The following is a 14,653-nucleotide window of genomic DNA, read 5'->3' as shown; positions in this document are numbered from 1 at the left end:
AAGATAATATGTGTGAACAATACATTGTGGATCAGGACATACGATTCCCGCACTTATTATGAATTTACATATATATCAAGAAAGTGATATGTGTTGACAATAAACCGACTTTCGAATTTTAGGGACATGTCAACTTCAAGATTATCGATATGGCCCTTCTTGAATAGCAAGCACTCAAAAACTATGTTTTCAAGTACGACTTTTTTTTTCCTCCGTTAATCAAGTAATAACGATATCTTATAAATTTAGATGGCAAATCTCCGATATACTTATAAAATGATCAAAGCTCACTTGACAAATGAAACCCTAATCCTCCATTGATTCTCGAAAATCGTTTGAGCTCACTCTACAATCAAAAACCCTAATTCTCGACGCGTGACCAAGGTGGGAACCCGTCTAGGATCGTCCCACCATCTTGCAATTTCATAAGCGATGAAAGGAGTTGCGTGTACTCACAAGCAAAACAACGAAACGAGAAGTCGGGCTTTCGGGCCGTGCTGTCCGTCCCCACCCTCGAGTGTGAAAGCGTAGGACCGGCGGGGCCCGAGTCCCCCCCGCCGGTCTGTCCGAGGGCCACGTGGGAAGAGACGGGTGGCTCTCCCACGTGGGGACGACGCAAGGAGGAACACCGCGTAAAGAGATTGACGGGGCGGCCCACAGCGCACGAGCCACCGCTGCCTTTTCCTTCCTCTTCATCAATGGCTCCGATCCCGATGTTGCCCCCATGCATAAAAAGAATTTTCTCGCGCAGCTTCCCCACCACCACCACCTGCACCACGTACCGAGAAAGATAGAAAAAGGCCAACCGAGGCTCTTTTCCTCCTTTCCTTTCTTTCTTTTCTTGTCAAACTCACACGGTTTGGACCGAAACGATCAGAAGAAAGAGGAGAAAGAAAGCGCCCTCCCGTGAGAAAAGAAAAAAACAAAAGAGAAAAGAAAGAAAGAATGATGGGTTTTTGATTTGATTTGATTAGGGATGCTCGAGGCATGATGGGTTGCATTTTGTAAAATTAATGGGGGAGGGTGCGAAAAGATTACACGTCGCTTTTCCGCCTAGATATCCCTTGCGTATCTTTGTTTTTTTGAATGTTTATCTTCCGTGACATTCGTCGGGTTGAAATTATGTACCACCATCGATTTCCTCATGGCCAACGGGAAACGAACGCTGACCCACTTTCCTTTATGAGCGCCAACCGCTCATCTGGGTTCAACCTCCACGCTACCGTTGCCGCCGCCCGCTACCGCCGCCCGCTAACTCCGCTACCTCGGCTTTCGGCGCTCACCCTTCGTGGGATGGACCCGCTGCCATGAAGAGCAATCATAGAAGTTGTACTTGCCCCTGAATCTCTGCATCCTCAATTCTCTCTCTCGCACATGGCGTTACGACCTTTGGTTTAGGCTAAAAATAGCTGAAAACTAAGCAACATGACATTATTTTGAGTTTATCAATGTTAGATTGATGGTCGGGACTCGTCAGATAGCGGGTTATTATTGGACCGCCATTTTAGCAATTTTTGGCAAGAATTGGTTGTGAGGACTTGATTGTGGTTTTATTAAAAAAATTAGGACCAAAGAGTTCAATTGAAATGTATAAGACTGAATTTAAATCAATACAATAGTTTTAAGACCTGAATGCAACTAGCATAATTTGTTTAACTAAATGGATAAAACTGAGGCCTATCCAACCCAAACATGACCTGAACATTTCAAATAGCTTTTTGGAAATATTTTTTTTTTTATGGCTTTAGGGAAAGAATAACTAACCAATGAAAAAAGAATTATGTTCCAGATTTGAAATGATATATCTAATAAATAGATTATCTACAATAAATGAACAATTGCAGTAAAGATTCAATCGTGAGCTTAGTTCTTCTTGTTTCTAAGTTATGGGAGAATAATAGAAAAGATTTATAGTTGTAAAACCATAAAGTACCAAGAGCGGTCAGTGTCAATATTCATTAGTATTAAATAATAGTAAACAATAACTAATTGAAGTTAGATAGGTCAATGTAAGTCATATAATCATTGATCATATTCCCTCGATCCATTCATTAAAAGGATCGAACTGGTCAATTTTGAGTTAAACAAGGTGACTTCAGACCAATTCATAGAATTATTAGTATTCAGATCAAGTACGACACATATCAATTGTAAGCAAGTTGACATAATTATTATGGACATGCTAAACATAAATTCAAACTTACTAATCTTCTTTTGTGCTTTTTTATTGGATCAGATATTATCGACCCTAATTTTATCTATAAAGAGTTTTAAAAAAAAGTGTTACCAATAAAGGGATAAAAGAGCTTGACAAGAATCGAAATTATCGCACCTAGCTTAGAGTCAAGTGTGCAGCCTTTTGTCTTAAAGGGTTAGAAAAAAGAAGTGCAAAATTTTTAGAACAAATTAGACGGTTGTTCACTCGACTTCAATAGTAAGCCTAGCTCGAGTGTTGACTCTTGAGCAATCAACTACTGGTTACATCCTGACTATCCCCATTTAGAATACTATACGCTTATTAAAAATCCATCTAATTAAAGTTTATCAAATCACTTAACAATTCATTTTCTTATAAAGACTACCATTACTAAAGCCAAAATCTGCATTATCTAGAATCCGTTGTGACTTCTTTTGTTAGGCCTACCAATAGTGCAAAGATGACAATATTACATAAGTCACTCGTTTTAGATATACTATAGTGGACAAGCGAAGCAGGTTCTCAGTATGAAAGAATTCTTTTGGTAGGACCAATGCTGATGTAATTATATCTCGAGATGCGATTAAGGGCATGTTTATTTGGGGAAAAATTTCATCATAAAGGAAAATGATGTAATTAATACATAAGTCACTCATCTTAGATATACTATAGTGGTCAAGCAAATCACGCTCAGTATCAAAGAGTTCTTCTAGTGGGACCAATCTTGATGTAATTGTTTCTCAAGACGTGATCAAAGGCCTGTTTGTTTCGATAAAAACTTAATTATAAAGCAAAATGCATTCCTTAAATATTACAGAAAAATAATTTTCCCTTTTTCAAGTTAAGAAATGCATTTTCCGACTTAAAGCATACATATTTTCTTTGATAGTAAATAATTTTCTGTGTACTAATCATTCTTAGTAAACTAAATGTGTGAAGTCATAAAACTAGGAAAATTATCCAGAGGTCCTCAACTTATTATACAGTGGCAAATTGAGTCTTAAAACCTTTTAATTGTGTCAATTTAGTCCTAAACCTTTTTAGAACTTGTCAATTTAGTCTTACATCTTTTAATTATGTAAATTTAGTTCTAAATCTTTTGATGCTTTGCCAATTTAGTCCTCGACCTTTTGATGACTTGCCAATTTAGTCTCTTCGGCCAAAAACTTGCTAACATGGATGTCAGCCATCCTCCATGGTGTGGTCAGTGTTGACATGGATAAATTTTGCATCTTTTAAAAAATTTTGTTTTTCTTTTTTTCTCTATCTTTTATTTTCCTTTGGCCTATGGTCAGTACTTGGCCATGGCTAGCGACCGACCACAATCGAGGCTTGACCCTCGCTAGATTCAATGAGGGTCGTGATGCCCTCACCTATGGTCAGTCACCAGCAATAGTCGAGTATCACCCACAGGCTAAAGGGGAAAAAAGGGAAAAAAAAGGAAAAAAAATTAAAAAAATACAAAATTTGTCCATGTTAATGCTGGTCATACCGTGTAAGATAGCTAGTGGTTTGCTAGCGGCTTGTTAGCATCCACATTAGTGATTTCTGATTGAAATTGGCCGTATGACTAAATTGGTAAGTCATAAAAAAGTTTAAAACTTATTCGGTAAATCATTAAAATATTTAGGATTAAATTGACATAACTGAAACGTTTAGGACTAGATTGACAAGTTATCAAAATGTTTAAAACTAAATTGACATAATCAAAAAGTTTAAGATTGAATGGACCGCTTTATAATAGATATATGGCTTTCTAGACACTTATCCCCCTATAAAACTAATCCACGGAAAATTTTCTCACGGTCTTTAGCTTGATTATTATAACACAACGCGATTCATGTTAAAGTTTGACTAATGGTGAATGGCATGAGACACCTTGCAATATATAATAAGGCGCTACGATGTGGCCGGCCGCAGAGGATAAATCCCCCACCCCCACCCCCACCCCTACCCCCACAACCCACCTCACCTGCACCTCCAGAAGTCGCTCCATCGTAAGCGTGACGTCACGTCTACGAAATGGGAACAAATGGGTATGCATGGCACTCAAAGGAAAGGGAAGAAGAGAGAGAGAGTTTCCGCGTAGACAGATGAAGACTGCTTGAAAAAAGGGTCGAGAGGGATAAGAAAGAGATCTGACCCTGGCAACCCTTCCCTGCCAAAACTATTTAAAAATAAAAAAAGAAAGGGGAGATGGCAAAGCAAGCAAAGGGACGGAAGGCTCGACGAGACAAGACGAGAGATGCTGCTAATCTTTCCTTTTTTAAATTAATTACAACTAACCTGATTAACCCCACTTAATATTCCGTGCACTAGGGCTAATTTATTAACGCAAACGAATATACGTAAAATATATATCGTTTTCCTTTCAAATCGGGCCGATCGTTCCTACGCTGGATGTCGAAGAAATTTGACGCCTGTGGACCGGACGACATCCCATAGGACCGATTCCCCCCCTACTTAGCATAGACCCATGATGGATTATACTTAATTAATCATGCTTGTGTTCTTCTTTTTGGCCACTAAGTGACGTTCCATCTGGTTTAACTTTTTTCTCCGCAGGAAATGGGTAGAGAGAGAAAGAGAGAGAGAGAGAGAGGGAGAGGGAATTGTCAATCGCTGTCTGAGATCTGAAGGAAAACCAAAGGCGCCCTCCTCGACACCTAAGCAGAGATTGAAACCCAGGCCCCAAGCCAAAGACCAGGGTTTCTCCTCCCTTGACGTTTCACACCCGCCCTTTCACACTCGCCCCCCGTATAAAATCTCTGTCTCCACGTCTCCTCTTATTCTTTTTTCTCTCTCTCTCTCCTCACCACCAAATTCCATCCTTCTGGTGCAAGCATTCTTGATTTCGCCCTATTAATATGGAAGGGCAATTTTCGCATCACCACCACCATCACCAGCACCTTCTTCAACAGCAGCAGCAGCTTCGACCGCAGCCGCTGCCACAGCAACAGCAGCAGCAAAGTGTCAGCATCGAAACCGGCAGCGACAGGTTCCCGCAATGGAGCGTCCAGGAGACGAAGGAGTTCTTGATGATACGGGCCGACCTCGACCGGCGCTTCATGGAGACGAAGCGAAACAAGCAACTGTGGGAGGTCATATCGACCGGGATGAGGGACAAGGGCTTCAACCGGAGCGCCGAGCAGTGCAAGTGCAAGTGGAAGAACCTCGTCACTCGATATAAGGTACGTCCAAGGAACACAACTTTAGCTTGTGCTCACCAGTGAATACCTTTTCTGAGATTTGTAGGTTCTAGCGGGTTTCCTTGTTCATTGCCCTTATAAATACGTTCCTTTATTGTCACCGAGTTCTAATATGACTTTTATCAAACAGTAAGTGTCCATAACAAAGGTTTACATATGTGTGCATCATTCAAGGAAGAAACGTTTTTCGATCCCCAAAGATCGGTAGTCAAATACCGAAACTCGAAATTAGCAGAGCACACCTGTTTACATGTAGTGATAGTTCTTTTTTGTGAACAATGGGTGTGCTTGCTCGTATGGATGAAGATATAATTCGATTTATTTTTAGGGTTGCGAGACGATGGAACCAGAAGCCATGAGGCAACAGTTCCCGTATTACAATGAGATGCAAGCGATTTTCGAAGCGAGGATGCAAAGAATGCTGTGGGCCGAAACAGAAGGAGGTGGAGGTGCAGGAAGCACCTCAAAGAGCAAGAAAGCATCTTCTTCCCAGTTGTCTTCTGAAGATGATGGCGATGATGAGGACAGTGAGGGTGAGAAGGGAAAGAAGAAAAAGAAGGCCAAGGGCAACGCTGGCACGAGCAACAGCAGCGGCGGGAGCAGTAGCGAAGTAAGGAAGATATTGGAGGAGTTCATGAAGCAACAGGTACGGATGGAGGCGGACTGGAGGGAGGCGTATGAGGCGCGGGAGAACGAGAGAAGGGTGAAGGAGATGGAGTGGAGGCAGACAATGGAGTCTCTAGAGAATGAGAGGATAATGATGGACAGGAGGTGGAGAGAGAGGGAAGAGCAGAGGAGGATGAGAGAGGAGGCTAGGGCTGAGAAGAGAGACGCTCTTATCACAGCACTTCTCAACAAGCTTAGAAGAGAAGATCACAATATGTAACTCTCTCTCTCTCTCTCTCCTCCCTCTTCCTAATTACGGAGATAATGATGAAGAAGAAGCTTCCTCACGAGGTGTGTCTTCCTAATCCACAACTTTCAAATCTAGGAGATCAAATTGAAGCGAAACATAGGGCTTTGCATACTGTCTCCTGTTGTTTTTGCCTCAATGAGGCTTCTTTGTTTAGAACACAAGCTAGAGCTTCCATTTTCTCGTTAAATCGAAGAACCAATCTCTCTCTCTCTCTCTCTCTCTCTCTCTCTCTCTCTCTCTCTCTCATATACTTTCTTTTGCATGCATTTCCATGTAGCCACTCAATTCCTCCAGAAAATAGAGCTCATGAATCGTCAAGATGTTATTCAAATAGACAAGTTCATCAGATGGGGGCAATGATTGAATAGATAGATATGACAAAAAATACAAAATAAATAACTTGTTAAACCTACTAATTTGAACCCATATGGCTAAAGGCCTGTTTTATGATAATATAAAAGAGAAAGGAGAAGCTTGGAAAACAAGCAGTGTATTCATTTTGTATTTTATCTTGAAATGTCGACACTTGCCATAAAACTATATACATGGAGGTAGGAATAAAAATCACCACCTTAACCAATGTATGATTTAAGCATACGCCTTTGAAAAAAACTACCATCTGCTGTAGATGTTGATGTTTGGATTTGTTTCAGAATCTAGTTTCACGTGGTTTAGCACCAAAAATAGTGCTTAGAAAGAGTATGAGTGGAGGCTTTTACCATGTGTATTGTTTCCCGCCTGCTAGATCAGTTCTTTGGTTTCAAAAGTTTGGTATGAGCAAATATCGTTGAATTATGTTTCACTAAAAAGGGATTGGAGTTCATTAGTGCATGAACCCTGCTCGCTCGATCAGTTTTTGGTTCTAAAACTTTGATAATCTTTAGCTGTGTAAATTTATATCATTCAATCAAGGAAATCATTTTCTTTTTTTCATCGTGCGTTGCCTAATTTTCTTTGTGATCATGAATTGATCATCCTTCATGTGAACCTATCTTTGATGCCAGCATATCATGAGAACTCCATGTTGAAGATCGAATTTGGCCTCCAATTTTGAGACAACACAAGCATTTGGGTATGATAACAAGTAGATAGCTCATGTTATGTGTTTGCTGACTTCTGGCATCTTATGCTGATAATGGAAACAACCCCTTTATGGACTTAGAAGCTACGAATCTTGAATATGTCATTGGGGATCTCTCGTTCTAGATAATCACTCTCCTGATTTTTGGTGTCATTACAATTTTGCCTACTTTTCCACGCAATTAAATCCCTCTGTCACAACCGTTGTTAGCAACCTCAAACAACTGACATGGCATGTTTGGATTGCCCACGGTGCCAACGATGCCACATTATCGAGATAAGTGTTTACCACCCTTATCATGGGGGGATTGAACTAGGGTTCGCCGTTTTCACTAGTGTTCAGTGATTCAATATGAGTTGCCAAGTCTTGATGATGGCTGGGTAGCTACGGTTGAGCTAGGGCTAGCCATGTGGAATCGTCATGGTGTTAACGAGAGGTCACATTGGTGAAGTTAAAAATAAAAATTGAATTGAGCTAGGGTTTGCTACCCCAACTAGTACTATCCAACGACTCAATGCGAGTCATCAACTCTCTCGGGGGCTGGGAATCCAATACGGAAACGCATCACCTAGCTGCTGCTCCTTTTCTCTTATCTCTAATAAAAAGAAAAACTTCTCTCACGTCTTTTTTTATTTGACGATGGCAAGAGCCAGTTGATCCTTCGTTGAAGATTATTTGCGGGACGCAGCTAGGGTTTTGCTATCCTCTTTAATGTCCAACGCCTTGCAACACGAGTCATGAGGCATCATCAACCCTCTGCGAACCTATGACTTCGGCCAAGGTTTGTCATGTGGGATTGTCATTGTGGCAATTGGACGCTACATTAGCAAAATAGGACAAAAGAAGAGGAAGAATAAAGGGCGGAAGTAGGGAGTCGGTGAGGTGAGTTGAAGTGAGGTCCACTATCCTTATCACCGACAAATGGGATGGTGGATCGATCCTTCAGTGAAATTTGCATGAGAAATTTAGCTGGGGCTTGCTACCCTCAACTAGTCCTCCACCATTTCCATTTGACTTTCTTGAGTTTCTCTCTCCCTCTCCCTCTCTCTCTCTCTTTTTTTTTTTTTTTTTTTTAAATTTCTTTTTCCTATGTCGTTTCATGTGGTCCTAGATAGTCTTATCATTTTAGCAATTTGAATGTGTTAGTGATAGAATGATTTGCATGTACAAATCAAGTAAGAAGGCTAGACTAGAAAATAGGGGGAAGGAATTGCAAGAACACCAAAATGTTAGAGAAATTGTCCAATCAATCAAAAACTTATTGTATGGATGACAATTTAATTATAAACCTTTTGATTTATCAATTGAGTTCGAAACTTTTGCTCGAAATTCCAATGTAGGCATTTCGACCAATTTCTGTCAGATATTATTGACGTGGCAATATGTCATATAGAATGGCTGTTGATGACTAAATAGTAACTTCAGTGATTTTCAGTGAAAATTGATAGGAATGACTACATTAGAATTTCACGAAAATGTTTAGAACTAAATGGAAAAAATTATGATTGAATCAATATCCGCACAGTAAGTTTGGAACTAATTAGGTAATTTTTGCCCCAGAAACTAGACCACTAGTAGTATTTTGGAGAAAAGCCAATTAAATAGACACTTTTTTTTTTTTACTGCATTAACGGAGTGTTTAAGATTTTTTAGTAGCGATCTAATCCCAATCTAGTGTGGCAATGTTCGCATCCCACGCGCTAGGTAATTATCGAAGACAGATGTACGTGCTCCTGAGGATGATCCCTAGGGAACATATAAGGGTAAATGAGGTGATTCGAATCCAGGCCAAGACTTGATCCAACAGGGCTTGACTGATTCAAAGCAATTCAAATTTTAGATGAACTCCAAAATCCACTGGATTTGGACAGTGTCTCCTATTTATTTAGTAAGATAAATAATGGTGATATTGCCAGAACACTGATTATGTCATATTTGTATCTTTTTTCGGCTGGTGTATGTTTTATACTTCTCAATTGTTACTGGAGGTCTAATTTATGTGGTGAAGTTTATCAACAATGTATTGCACTCTCATTTTGATATATGTAAGTGTAAGATAACTCCCATGGTTTTTATCATTATTTTTTTGTAAGTGTAAGGTACCACTGTTGGGAAAATTTTGGAGAGATATCTCTGCAATTAGTTATGACTTCCCAGTTAATTTCCAGCAATGTGAAGAAGATGAGGCTAGAATATGAAAGCAAATAAAGAGTACGAAATTTATGTATGTGCTTTAACTTCTGGAACTATTACTTCATCTTTTCTTTATTGTATTCTTTGAATTTCTCGTGATTTTTGGCCTTATTTTCTAGATTGTTTGTCAAAGTGACTAAGCTATAAAGTTCTTTTTTCTTTCCAATGTGATATTGGCTTACACAAATGGATTTTCCATCAGATTAAGCAGGAATTATTTGTACTTGATTCATGCACAATATAGATCCGTTTATCACTGCACAGCCCATTATTCCAAAATGTTCACACTTTCAGTGAAAAAAGAAAAGAAATAAGAGACCAGCGTAAGATGCTGGTGGGCTCTCCAATATAATAATATATGGCAAAAACAAGAGCGGTTTGGAAAAAATCAAGTACGAAATATTCCGGTTCCAATATCCAACCGCGTTTTCGTAGATTTTGTGCGCGGAGGCTTTAGACTTAGTCAATTCCAACATTCTTTCGACCCGCGTAGCGTAAGGGTCTTGGCTAAACCCTCAAAACTTTTCTTTACCTTTCTCGAGATCAAAAAGTTTCTACCCTAAAAATCAATTCCTCTCTCTCTCTCTCTCTCTCTTGACCGATTCCTTGCAAGTGAAAGAATCTAGGGACTTGGAAATGGAGATCGATGTCCATTATGGCCATCGCTAATCAAAAGCTAATATTGACCTTTTCCACAACGTGCTCCTCACTCGAGTCTCCCTCGGGCGCAACGGGCTGCACGGACGCGGTTTTAGGGTTTCGCCGGTGGCATTATTTTGCATGGTAATCATTTCGTCTTTGTCCAGCTCATGCACATATGTAAATGCCAAAAAGACAAAGCGAGTGCCGTACTAGGTTGATGTCGGGAGATGCGAGGCTAAAAAGGGCTTTAGAGCCTGTTGAGTTCTGTCCAGCTAATGATTCGCGACGCACGTCGAGCAAACCGCGTTGGTATGGACGGATGGGGGATGCACCAAACGAGTGGCAGCGCCCTCTCGCCGACATGGGAATTTCTATGGAGATCTTGCATATTTTATGTATAGGTTATGTGGAAAACTATGCATGGCTTTGATTCGGTCTTGTTGATGGTGGACCGCCCGGTCTTAATTTAACCAAATAATCCATGGGTTTCACATAATAATATGTATAGTTTCTGTTATTGTTTCACTAGATTGTAGGAGATGATGATGGGGATAGGATGGGACGGGACGGGACACGACAGGGCAGGGCACGGCGGGGTGGGGCTAGGCGGGATTGATATTTAGCTACTCGAGAGACCCTTCTCCACATTGCCTCATTTCAAGTTTGGGGTCCCATTTTTTTTATAAACCTGTCCCTCCAAAATATCTCAAGCTTTCCAGTATCATTCAAGGGCATGTCGGCCTCCACATATGTATGAAAATCAAACGAAAAAAAAAGACCACTTTTGGAGCATGCCATTTATTTTTATTCTTCAAAATGTCAAATATCGGGTGCATTTTAACGAATCGGTGCCAGGTTTGGCCGAATTGCATGTCAAGTCTCAAGATCCGGGATTGCTCCATGTGATGCTTGTGTATCCGTGCCGTTCGAAAGTATAATCACGCGCTCAGGCCGACTCCCATATGTTCACGACCAAATATGCCCCTTGACCTCAAATGACACTAGCTTGCAATTTACGGAGTGCGTCTACTCTTTTTCTCGGCACCAAGTCGGAAGACCACTATCTCATTTTCTTCTCTTTTGATTTGCTTTTCACGGTCAACCGCGCCCACCCACAACCGAGCACACCACTGCCGAACATGCACAAAGTGCATCGAGTGTGAAAGAGAAGTTTTTCTTCTCGTGTAAGTTTTCGCTCCAGGCAACTTCGATATAGAGTGGGCTGGGCTAGGGTCAAGGCCCATTATGGGTGGCTTGAGTCCAAAACCAACATATGAGACATATCATTATAAAATTTACAATGTTTTTCTCCGCGAGCTAAATGATTGATGAATTGGGTCGTCTTAGAAAGGTTATTGAAAAAAACCTAAATGATCTGTTATAAAGTTTTAGAATAAAATTTTTCTGTGAAAGATAGCTTTGAAATGTCTAGTGTCCTTCTCTCACCTAGCAACCTACACTTCCTGGGTACAAGGAATCCTAGAACTACTAAGAAAATAATGATCCTTTTTTTTTATTACGAAAAATGAATAATTTGAAAAATATTTTCTTAAAATTATCGTTTATATCGTTTACAAAAATGTAAATATTTTTATCGTTCATAAAAGTGTTTAGATAAATATTGTTTCATTTTTTATCGACTAATTATTTAAAACGGCACAAGTAATCATTTTAGGAAAAATAATTTTCAAATTATTTATTTTTTGTGTAACAAATGGATCCTAAGATCAATTCACTAAATGAGTTGGATCCCAAGTATACGAGTTGGCTGACCATTTTGTGCATGAGAGAGAGCCACACACTACCTCAAGGGAAATTACCAAAAAAGTTTTAAATCTATTGCGATGATGCTAATTAAACATAAAACTTTTAATTGTGCTAATTTAGTCTTAAATTTTTTAACATTTTACCAATTGAGTTTATCAAGCCAATTTTGACTAGAAATTCCTGATGTAGACATCAATCGTTGATCCTAACATTGACTTTTTAAAAAAAAGTTTTGAATTTTTATTACTTTGTTTTTGGTTTTTTCTTTACTTTTTTTTTTCCAGAGTGAAGGCCAACAAGGGTCAAGATGCCCTTGTCGAATTTGGGCGAGGGCTGCCATGCCCTTGTTGGATTTGGGCATTGTAGCCCTCACCAGATCTAGGCTAGGGTTGCGTGCCTCCACTTTCGTCGATGAGGGCATCAAGACCCTTGCTTAGGCCCTCCTTTGCCACAGTGAGGGCGTTGTGACCCTTGCCAAATCTGGGCAAGGGCTGCACACCCTCATCAACCACAGTGAGAGCTTGTAAGCTCTAGCGGTGGCTAAGGAGGGCGTCGTGGCCCTCATCTAGAGTCGGCGAGGGCATGCAGCCCTTGCTTGTGGCTGGCAAGGGTCGGCTAGTGACCCTTAGTCAAAAAAAAAAAGAAAAAAGAGTAAAGTAAAAAAAAAAAAAGAAAAAGAAAAAGAAATTATAAAAATTTCAAAATATTATAAGATATATCCACATGAGTGCCGGTCATATAACGTAGGATGGACGGTTTGCCAAAATTGAGTGGATGGACTTAATTGGCAAAATGTGAAAATATTGAGGACTAAATTAGCTTAACTAAAAGATTTAGGATTGTATTGGTACACGTGTAATAATTTTAGGGCTTCTTTGGTAATTAATTGTTCCCATTGCCTCACTATTCACAGGACGTGCTATCATGGACCTTGTTTTAACTTATTGATGATTTCTAGCACAAAAACTTATTGATGAATTAAGAAAGGTTAAATCTGCTTGAGTCAGCATATGGAGCCCTCTACGGCTTTCCCCAGATTTAATCCAAGTAACGATTCTTTTTGGACACAAGGCATATTCCAAAAAATTCCGTTGAGACTGCTGTATTATATTATGATTGCTATCTAGATGTTAATTGTACTAAAGTCTAATTGCACTCTTACTTTTAAAAAAAAAAAAAAATCGAAATGGTAGAATCGTTCCAAGAAAAAGGGACCACATGATTTTACCACAAAAGCTTAGAGAGGATCCCGATACCATTTCGCAAATTACAACATCCTCTTCTTTGGTCAAATTTACGTTGTTATTTTCAATTTAAGAAGTAAGTACTACTTAAAAGAAAAGCGTTTGTTATTTGCCGAAAAATATGTATTACACGCTTCCTTTTTGCTACTATCCATATCTAAGAACCTATAAATGGAGAATTGTGAGAGCATGCGGAGCTACAAGGTAGTCGAATTTGGAATTCACGCGGGAAGGTTGAGTTACGGCGCAAACCAAGTTGCAGTGTTAACGGTGAGAAATTACTTAAGACTACTTAAATTCGTGTAAATGATTTTTTTCTTCCTTGTATGTTCATTTCCTTAATTGACTTGCTCTTCATTAATGATTTGGTTTCCTACATGCATGGAGTGATGGCAAAAATATGATTTCTTATATTGAGATCTTTGCAGCTATTGACCCCTCGGTGTCCCCTGGGGGAAGGGAGGGAGGGAGAGGGAGGTAGAAAGGAAGGGAGGGAGGGAGGGAGGAGAGAGAGAGAGAGAGAGAGAGAGAGAGAGAGAGAATGAGAGAGAGCGAGCACTGATAATAATGGCCATTAAAAATAGATTTGGGGCTTAATGACATTAATTTGCAAAAGAAATTTTCATGGGCAAGGCTCTACCAATTGCTAGAGTTACTGTAAACTCAGATAATTAAAAGAAAATAGGAGTATTTTTCGATAAAGGCACAACTAAAGGCCGAGCTTACATTCAATATCGACATTAGAACAGTTACTAAAATGCCAGAACCAAACTGTAATCACTTTGGCAATAATGTCTTGTATTGTTGTTGCTACTGCTGCTGTTTTTTGTTACTGTTGCTGCTGCTATTGCTGTTGCGTTTGTGTTGATGTTGGACATGCGAAGTTTGAGGTGGTCGAAGTTGAGAAGATCTTTCTTGACCTTTAGAGAGTGAGCCTGGAGGATCAGCATTTCTAGTTCTCTTGTGAGGATGAGCCTCGTTATGATCCTTCAATCTCTGGCCCGCAAAATTGGATGCTGATTTTCAAAGCTTGTGCTCTATACTTCAAGAATCGAGCTCCTCAACTCAAACAAACTCGAACTTTGCATGTCCAACATCAACAACAGCACAAACGCAGCAACAACAACAACAGAATGGGTGTCCGTTGATGAAGGCTCCTCGCTATGATCCTTCAACCTCTTGCACGTGAAATTGACGAGAGACCGAGAATTTCAGTGGGGGCTACTTTAGGCGCCTCCACGCCAAGCACCATTCTCTTCAAAGTCTGCTAATTTGTTTAGTTGGTTAGGCTTTTGCGCTCATACCATAGATGATACTATTGTTGGTGTTTGTTTCAATAAATAAGCATATGTGTATAAGTAAATTAAGATCAAACTTCTGATCGTAGCGGAAGTAAAAATGCTT

At 39.8% G+C, this 14,653-nt stretch overlaps 1 protein-coding gene across 2 annotated transcripts; it reads left to right on the top strand.

Moving 5' to 3' along the window:
- Positions 1-4,986: 4,986 nt before the first annotated feature.
- LOC104421188 (trihelix transcription factor GT-3b) lies at positions 4,987-8,452 on the top strand. 2 transcript variants are annotated; one of them, XR_005549382.1, is made up of 3 exons: positions 4,987-5,388; positions 5,735-6,363; positions 7,327-8,452. XR_005549382.1 is itself a non-coding variant. In XM_010033099.3 (2 exons), exons 1-2 carry the CDS (start codon positions 5,065-5,067, stop codon positions 6,290-6,292), a joined length of 882 nt encoding a protein of 293 aa, XP_010031401.1. In that variant the 5' UTR covers positions 4,988-5,064; the 3' UTR covers positions 6,293-6,535. The 2 variants fall into 2 exon arrangements, 1 of the variants encoding a protein (XP_010031401.1); XM_010033099.3 differs by lacking the exon at positions 7,327-8,452 and having other exon boundaries at positions 4,988-5,388; positions 5,735-6,535.
- Positions 8,453-14,653: the final 6,201 nt, after the last annotated feature.

Source organism: Eucalyptus grandis, chromosome 1 (genome assembly GCF_016545825.1).
Source record: "Eucalyptus grandis isolate ANBG69807.140 chromosome 1, ASM1654582v1, whole genome shotgun sequence".
NCBI classification, from domain to species: domain Eukaryota; kingdom Viridiplantae; phylum Streptophyta; class Magnoliopsida; order Myrtales; family Myrtaceae; genus Eucalyptus; species Eucalyptus grandis.
This window is presented reverse-complemented; position numbering and strand designations above follow the sequence as displayed.

What these genes read in the sequence shown, in the direction of transcription:
- LOC104421188 (XM_010033099.3), top strand. Translation starts at nt 5,065, where the DNA reads ATGGAAGGGCAATTTTCGCATCACCACCACCATCACCAGCACCTTCTT. An exon ending in ACCTCGTCACTCGATATAAG is followed by an intron (nt 5,389 to 5,734) that starts GTACGTCCAAGG and finishes ATTTATTTTTAG; the next exon opens with GGTTGCGAGACGATGGAACC.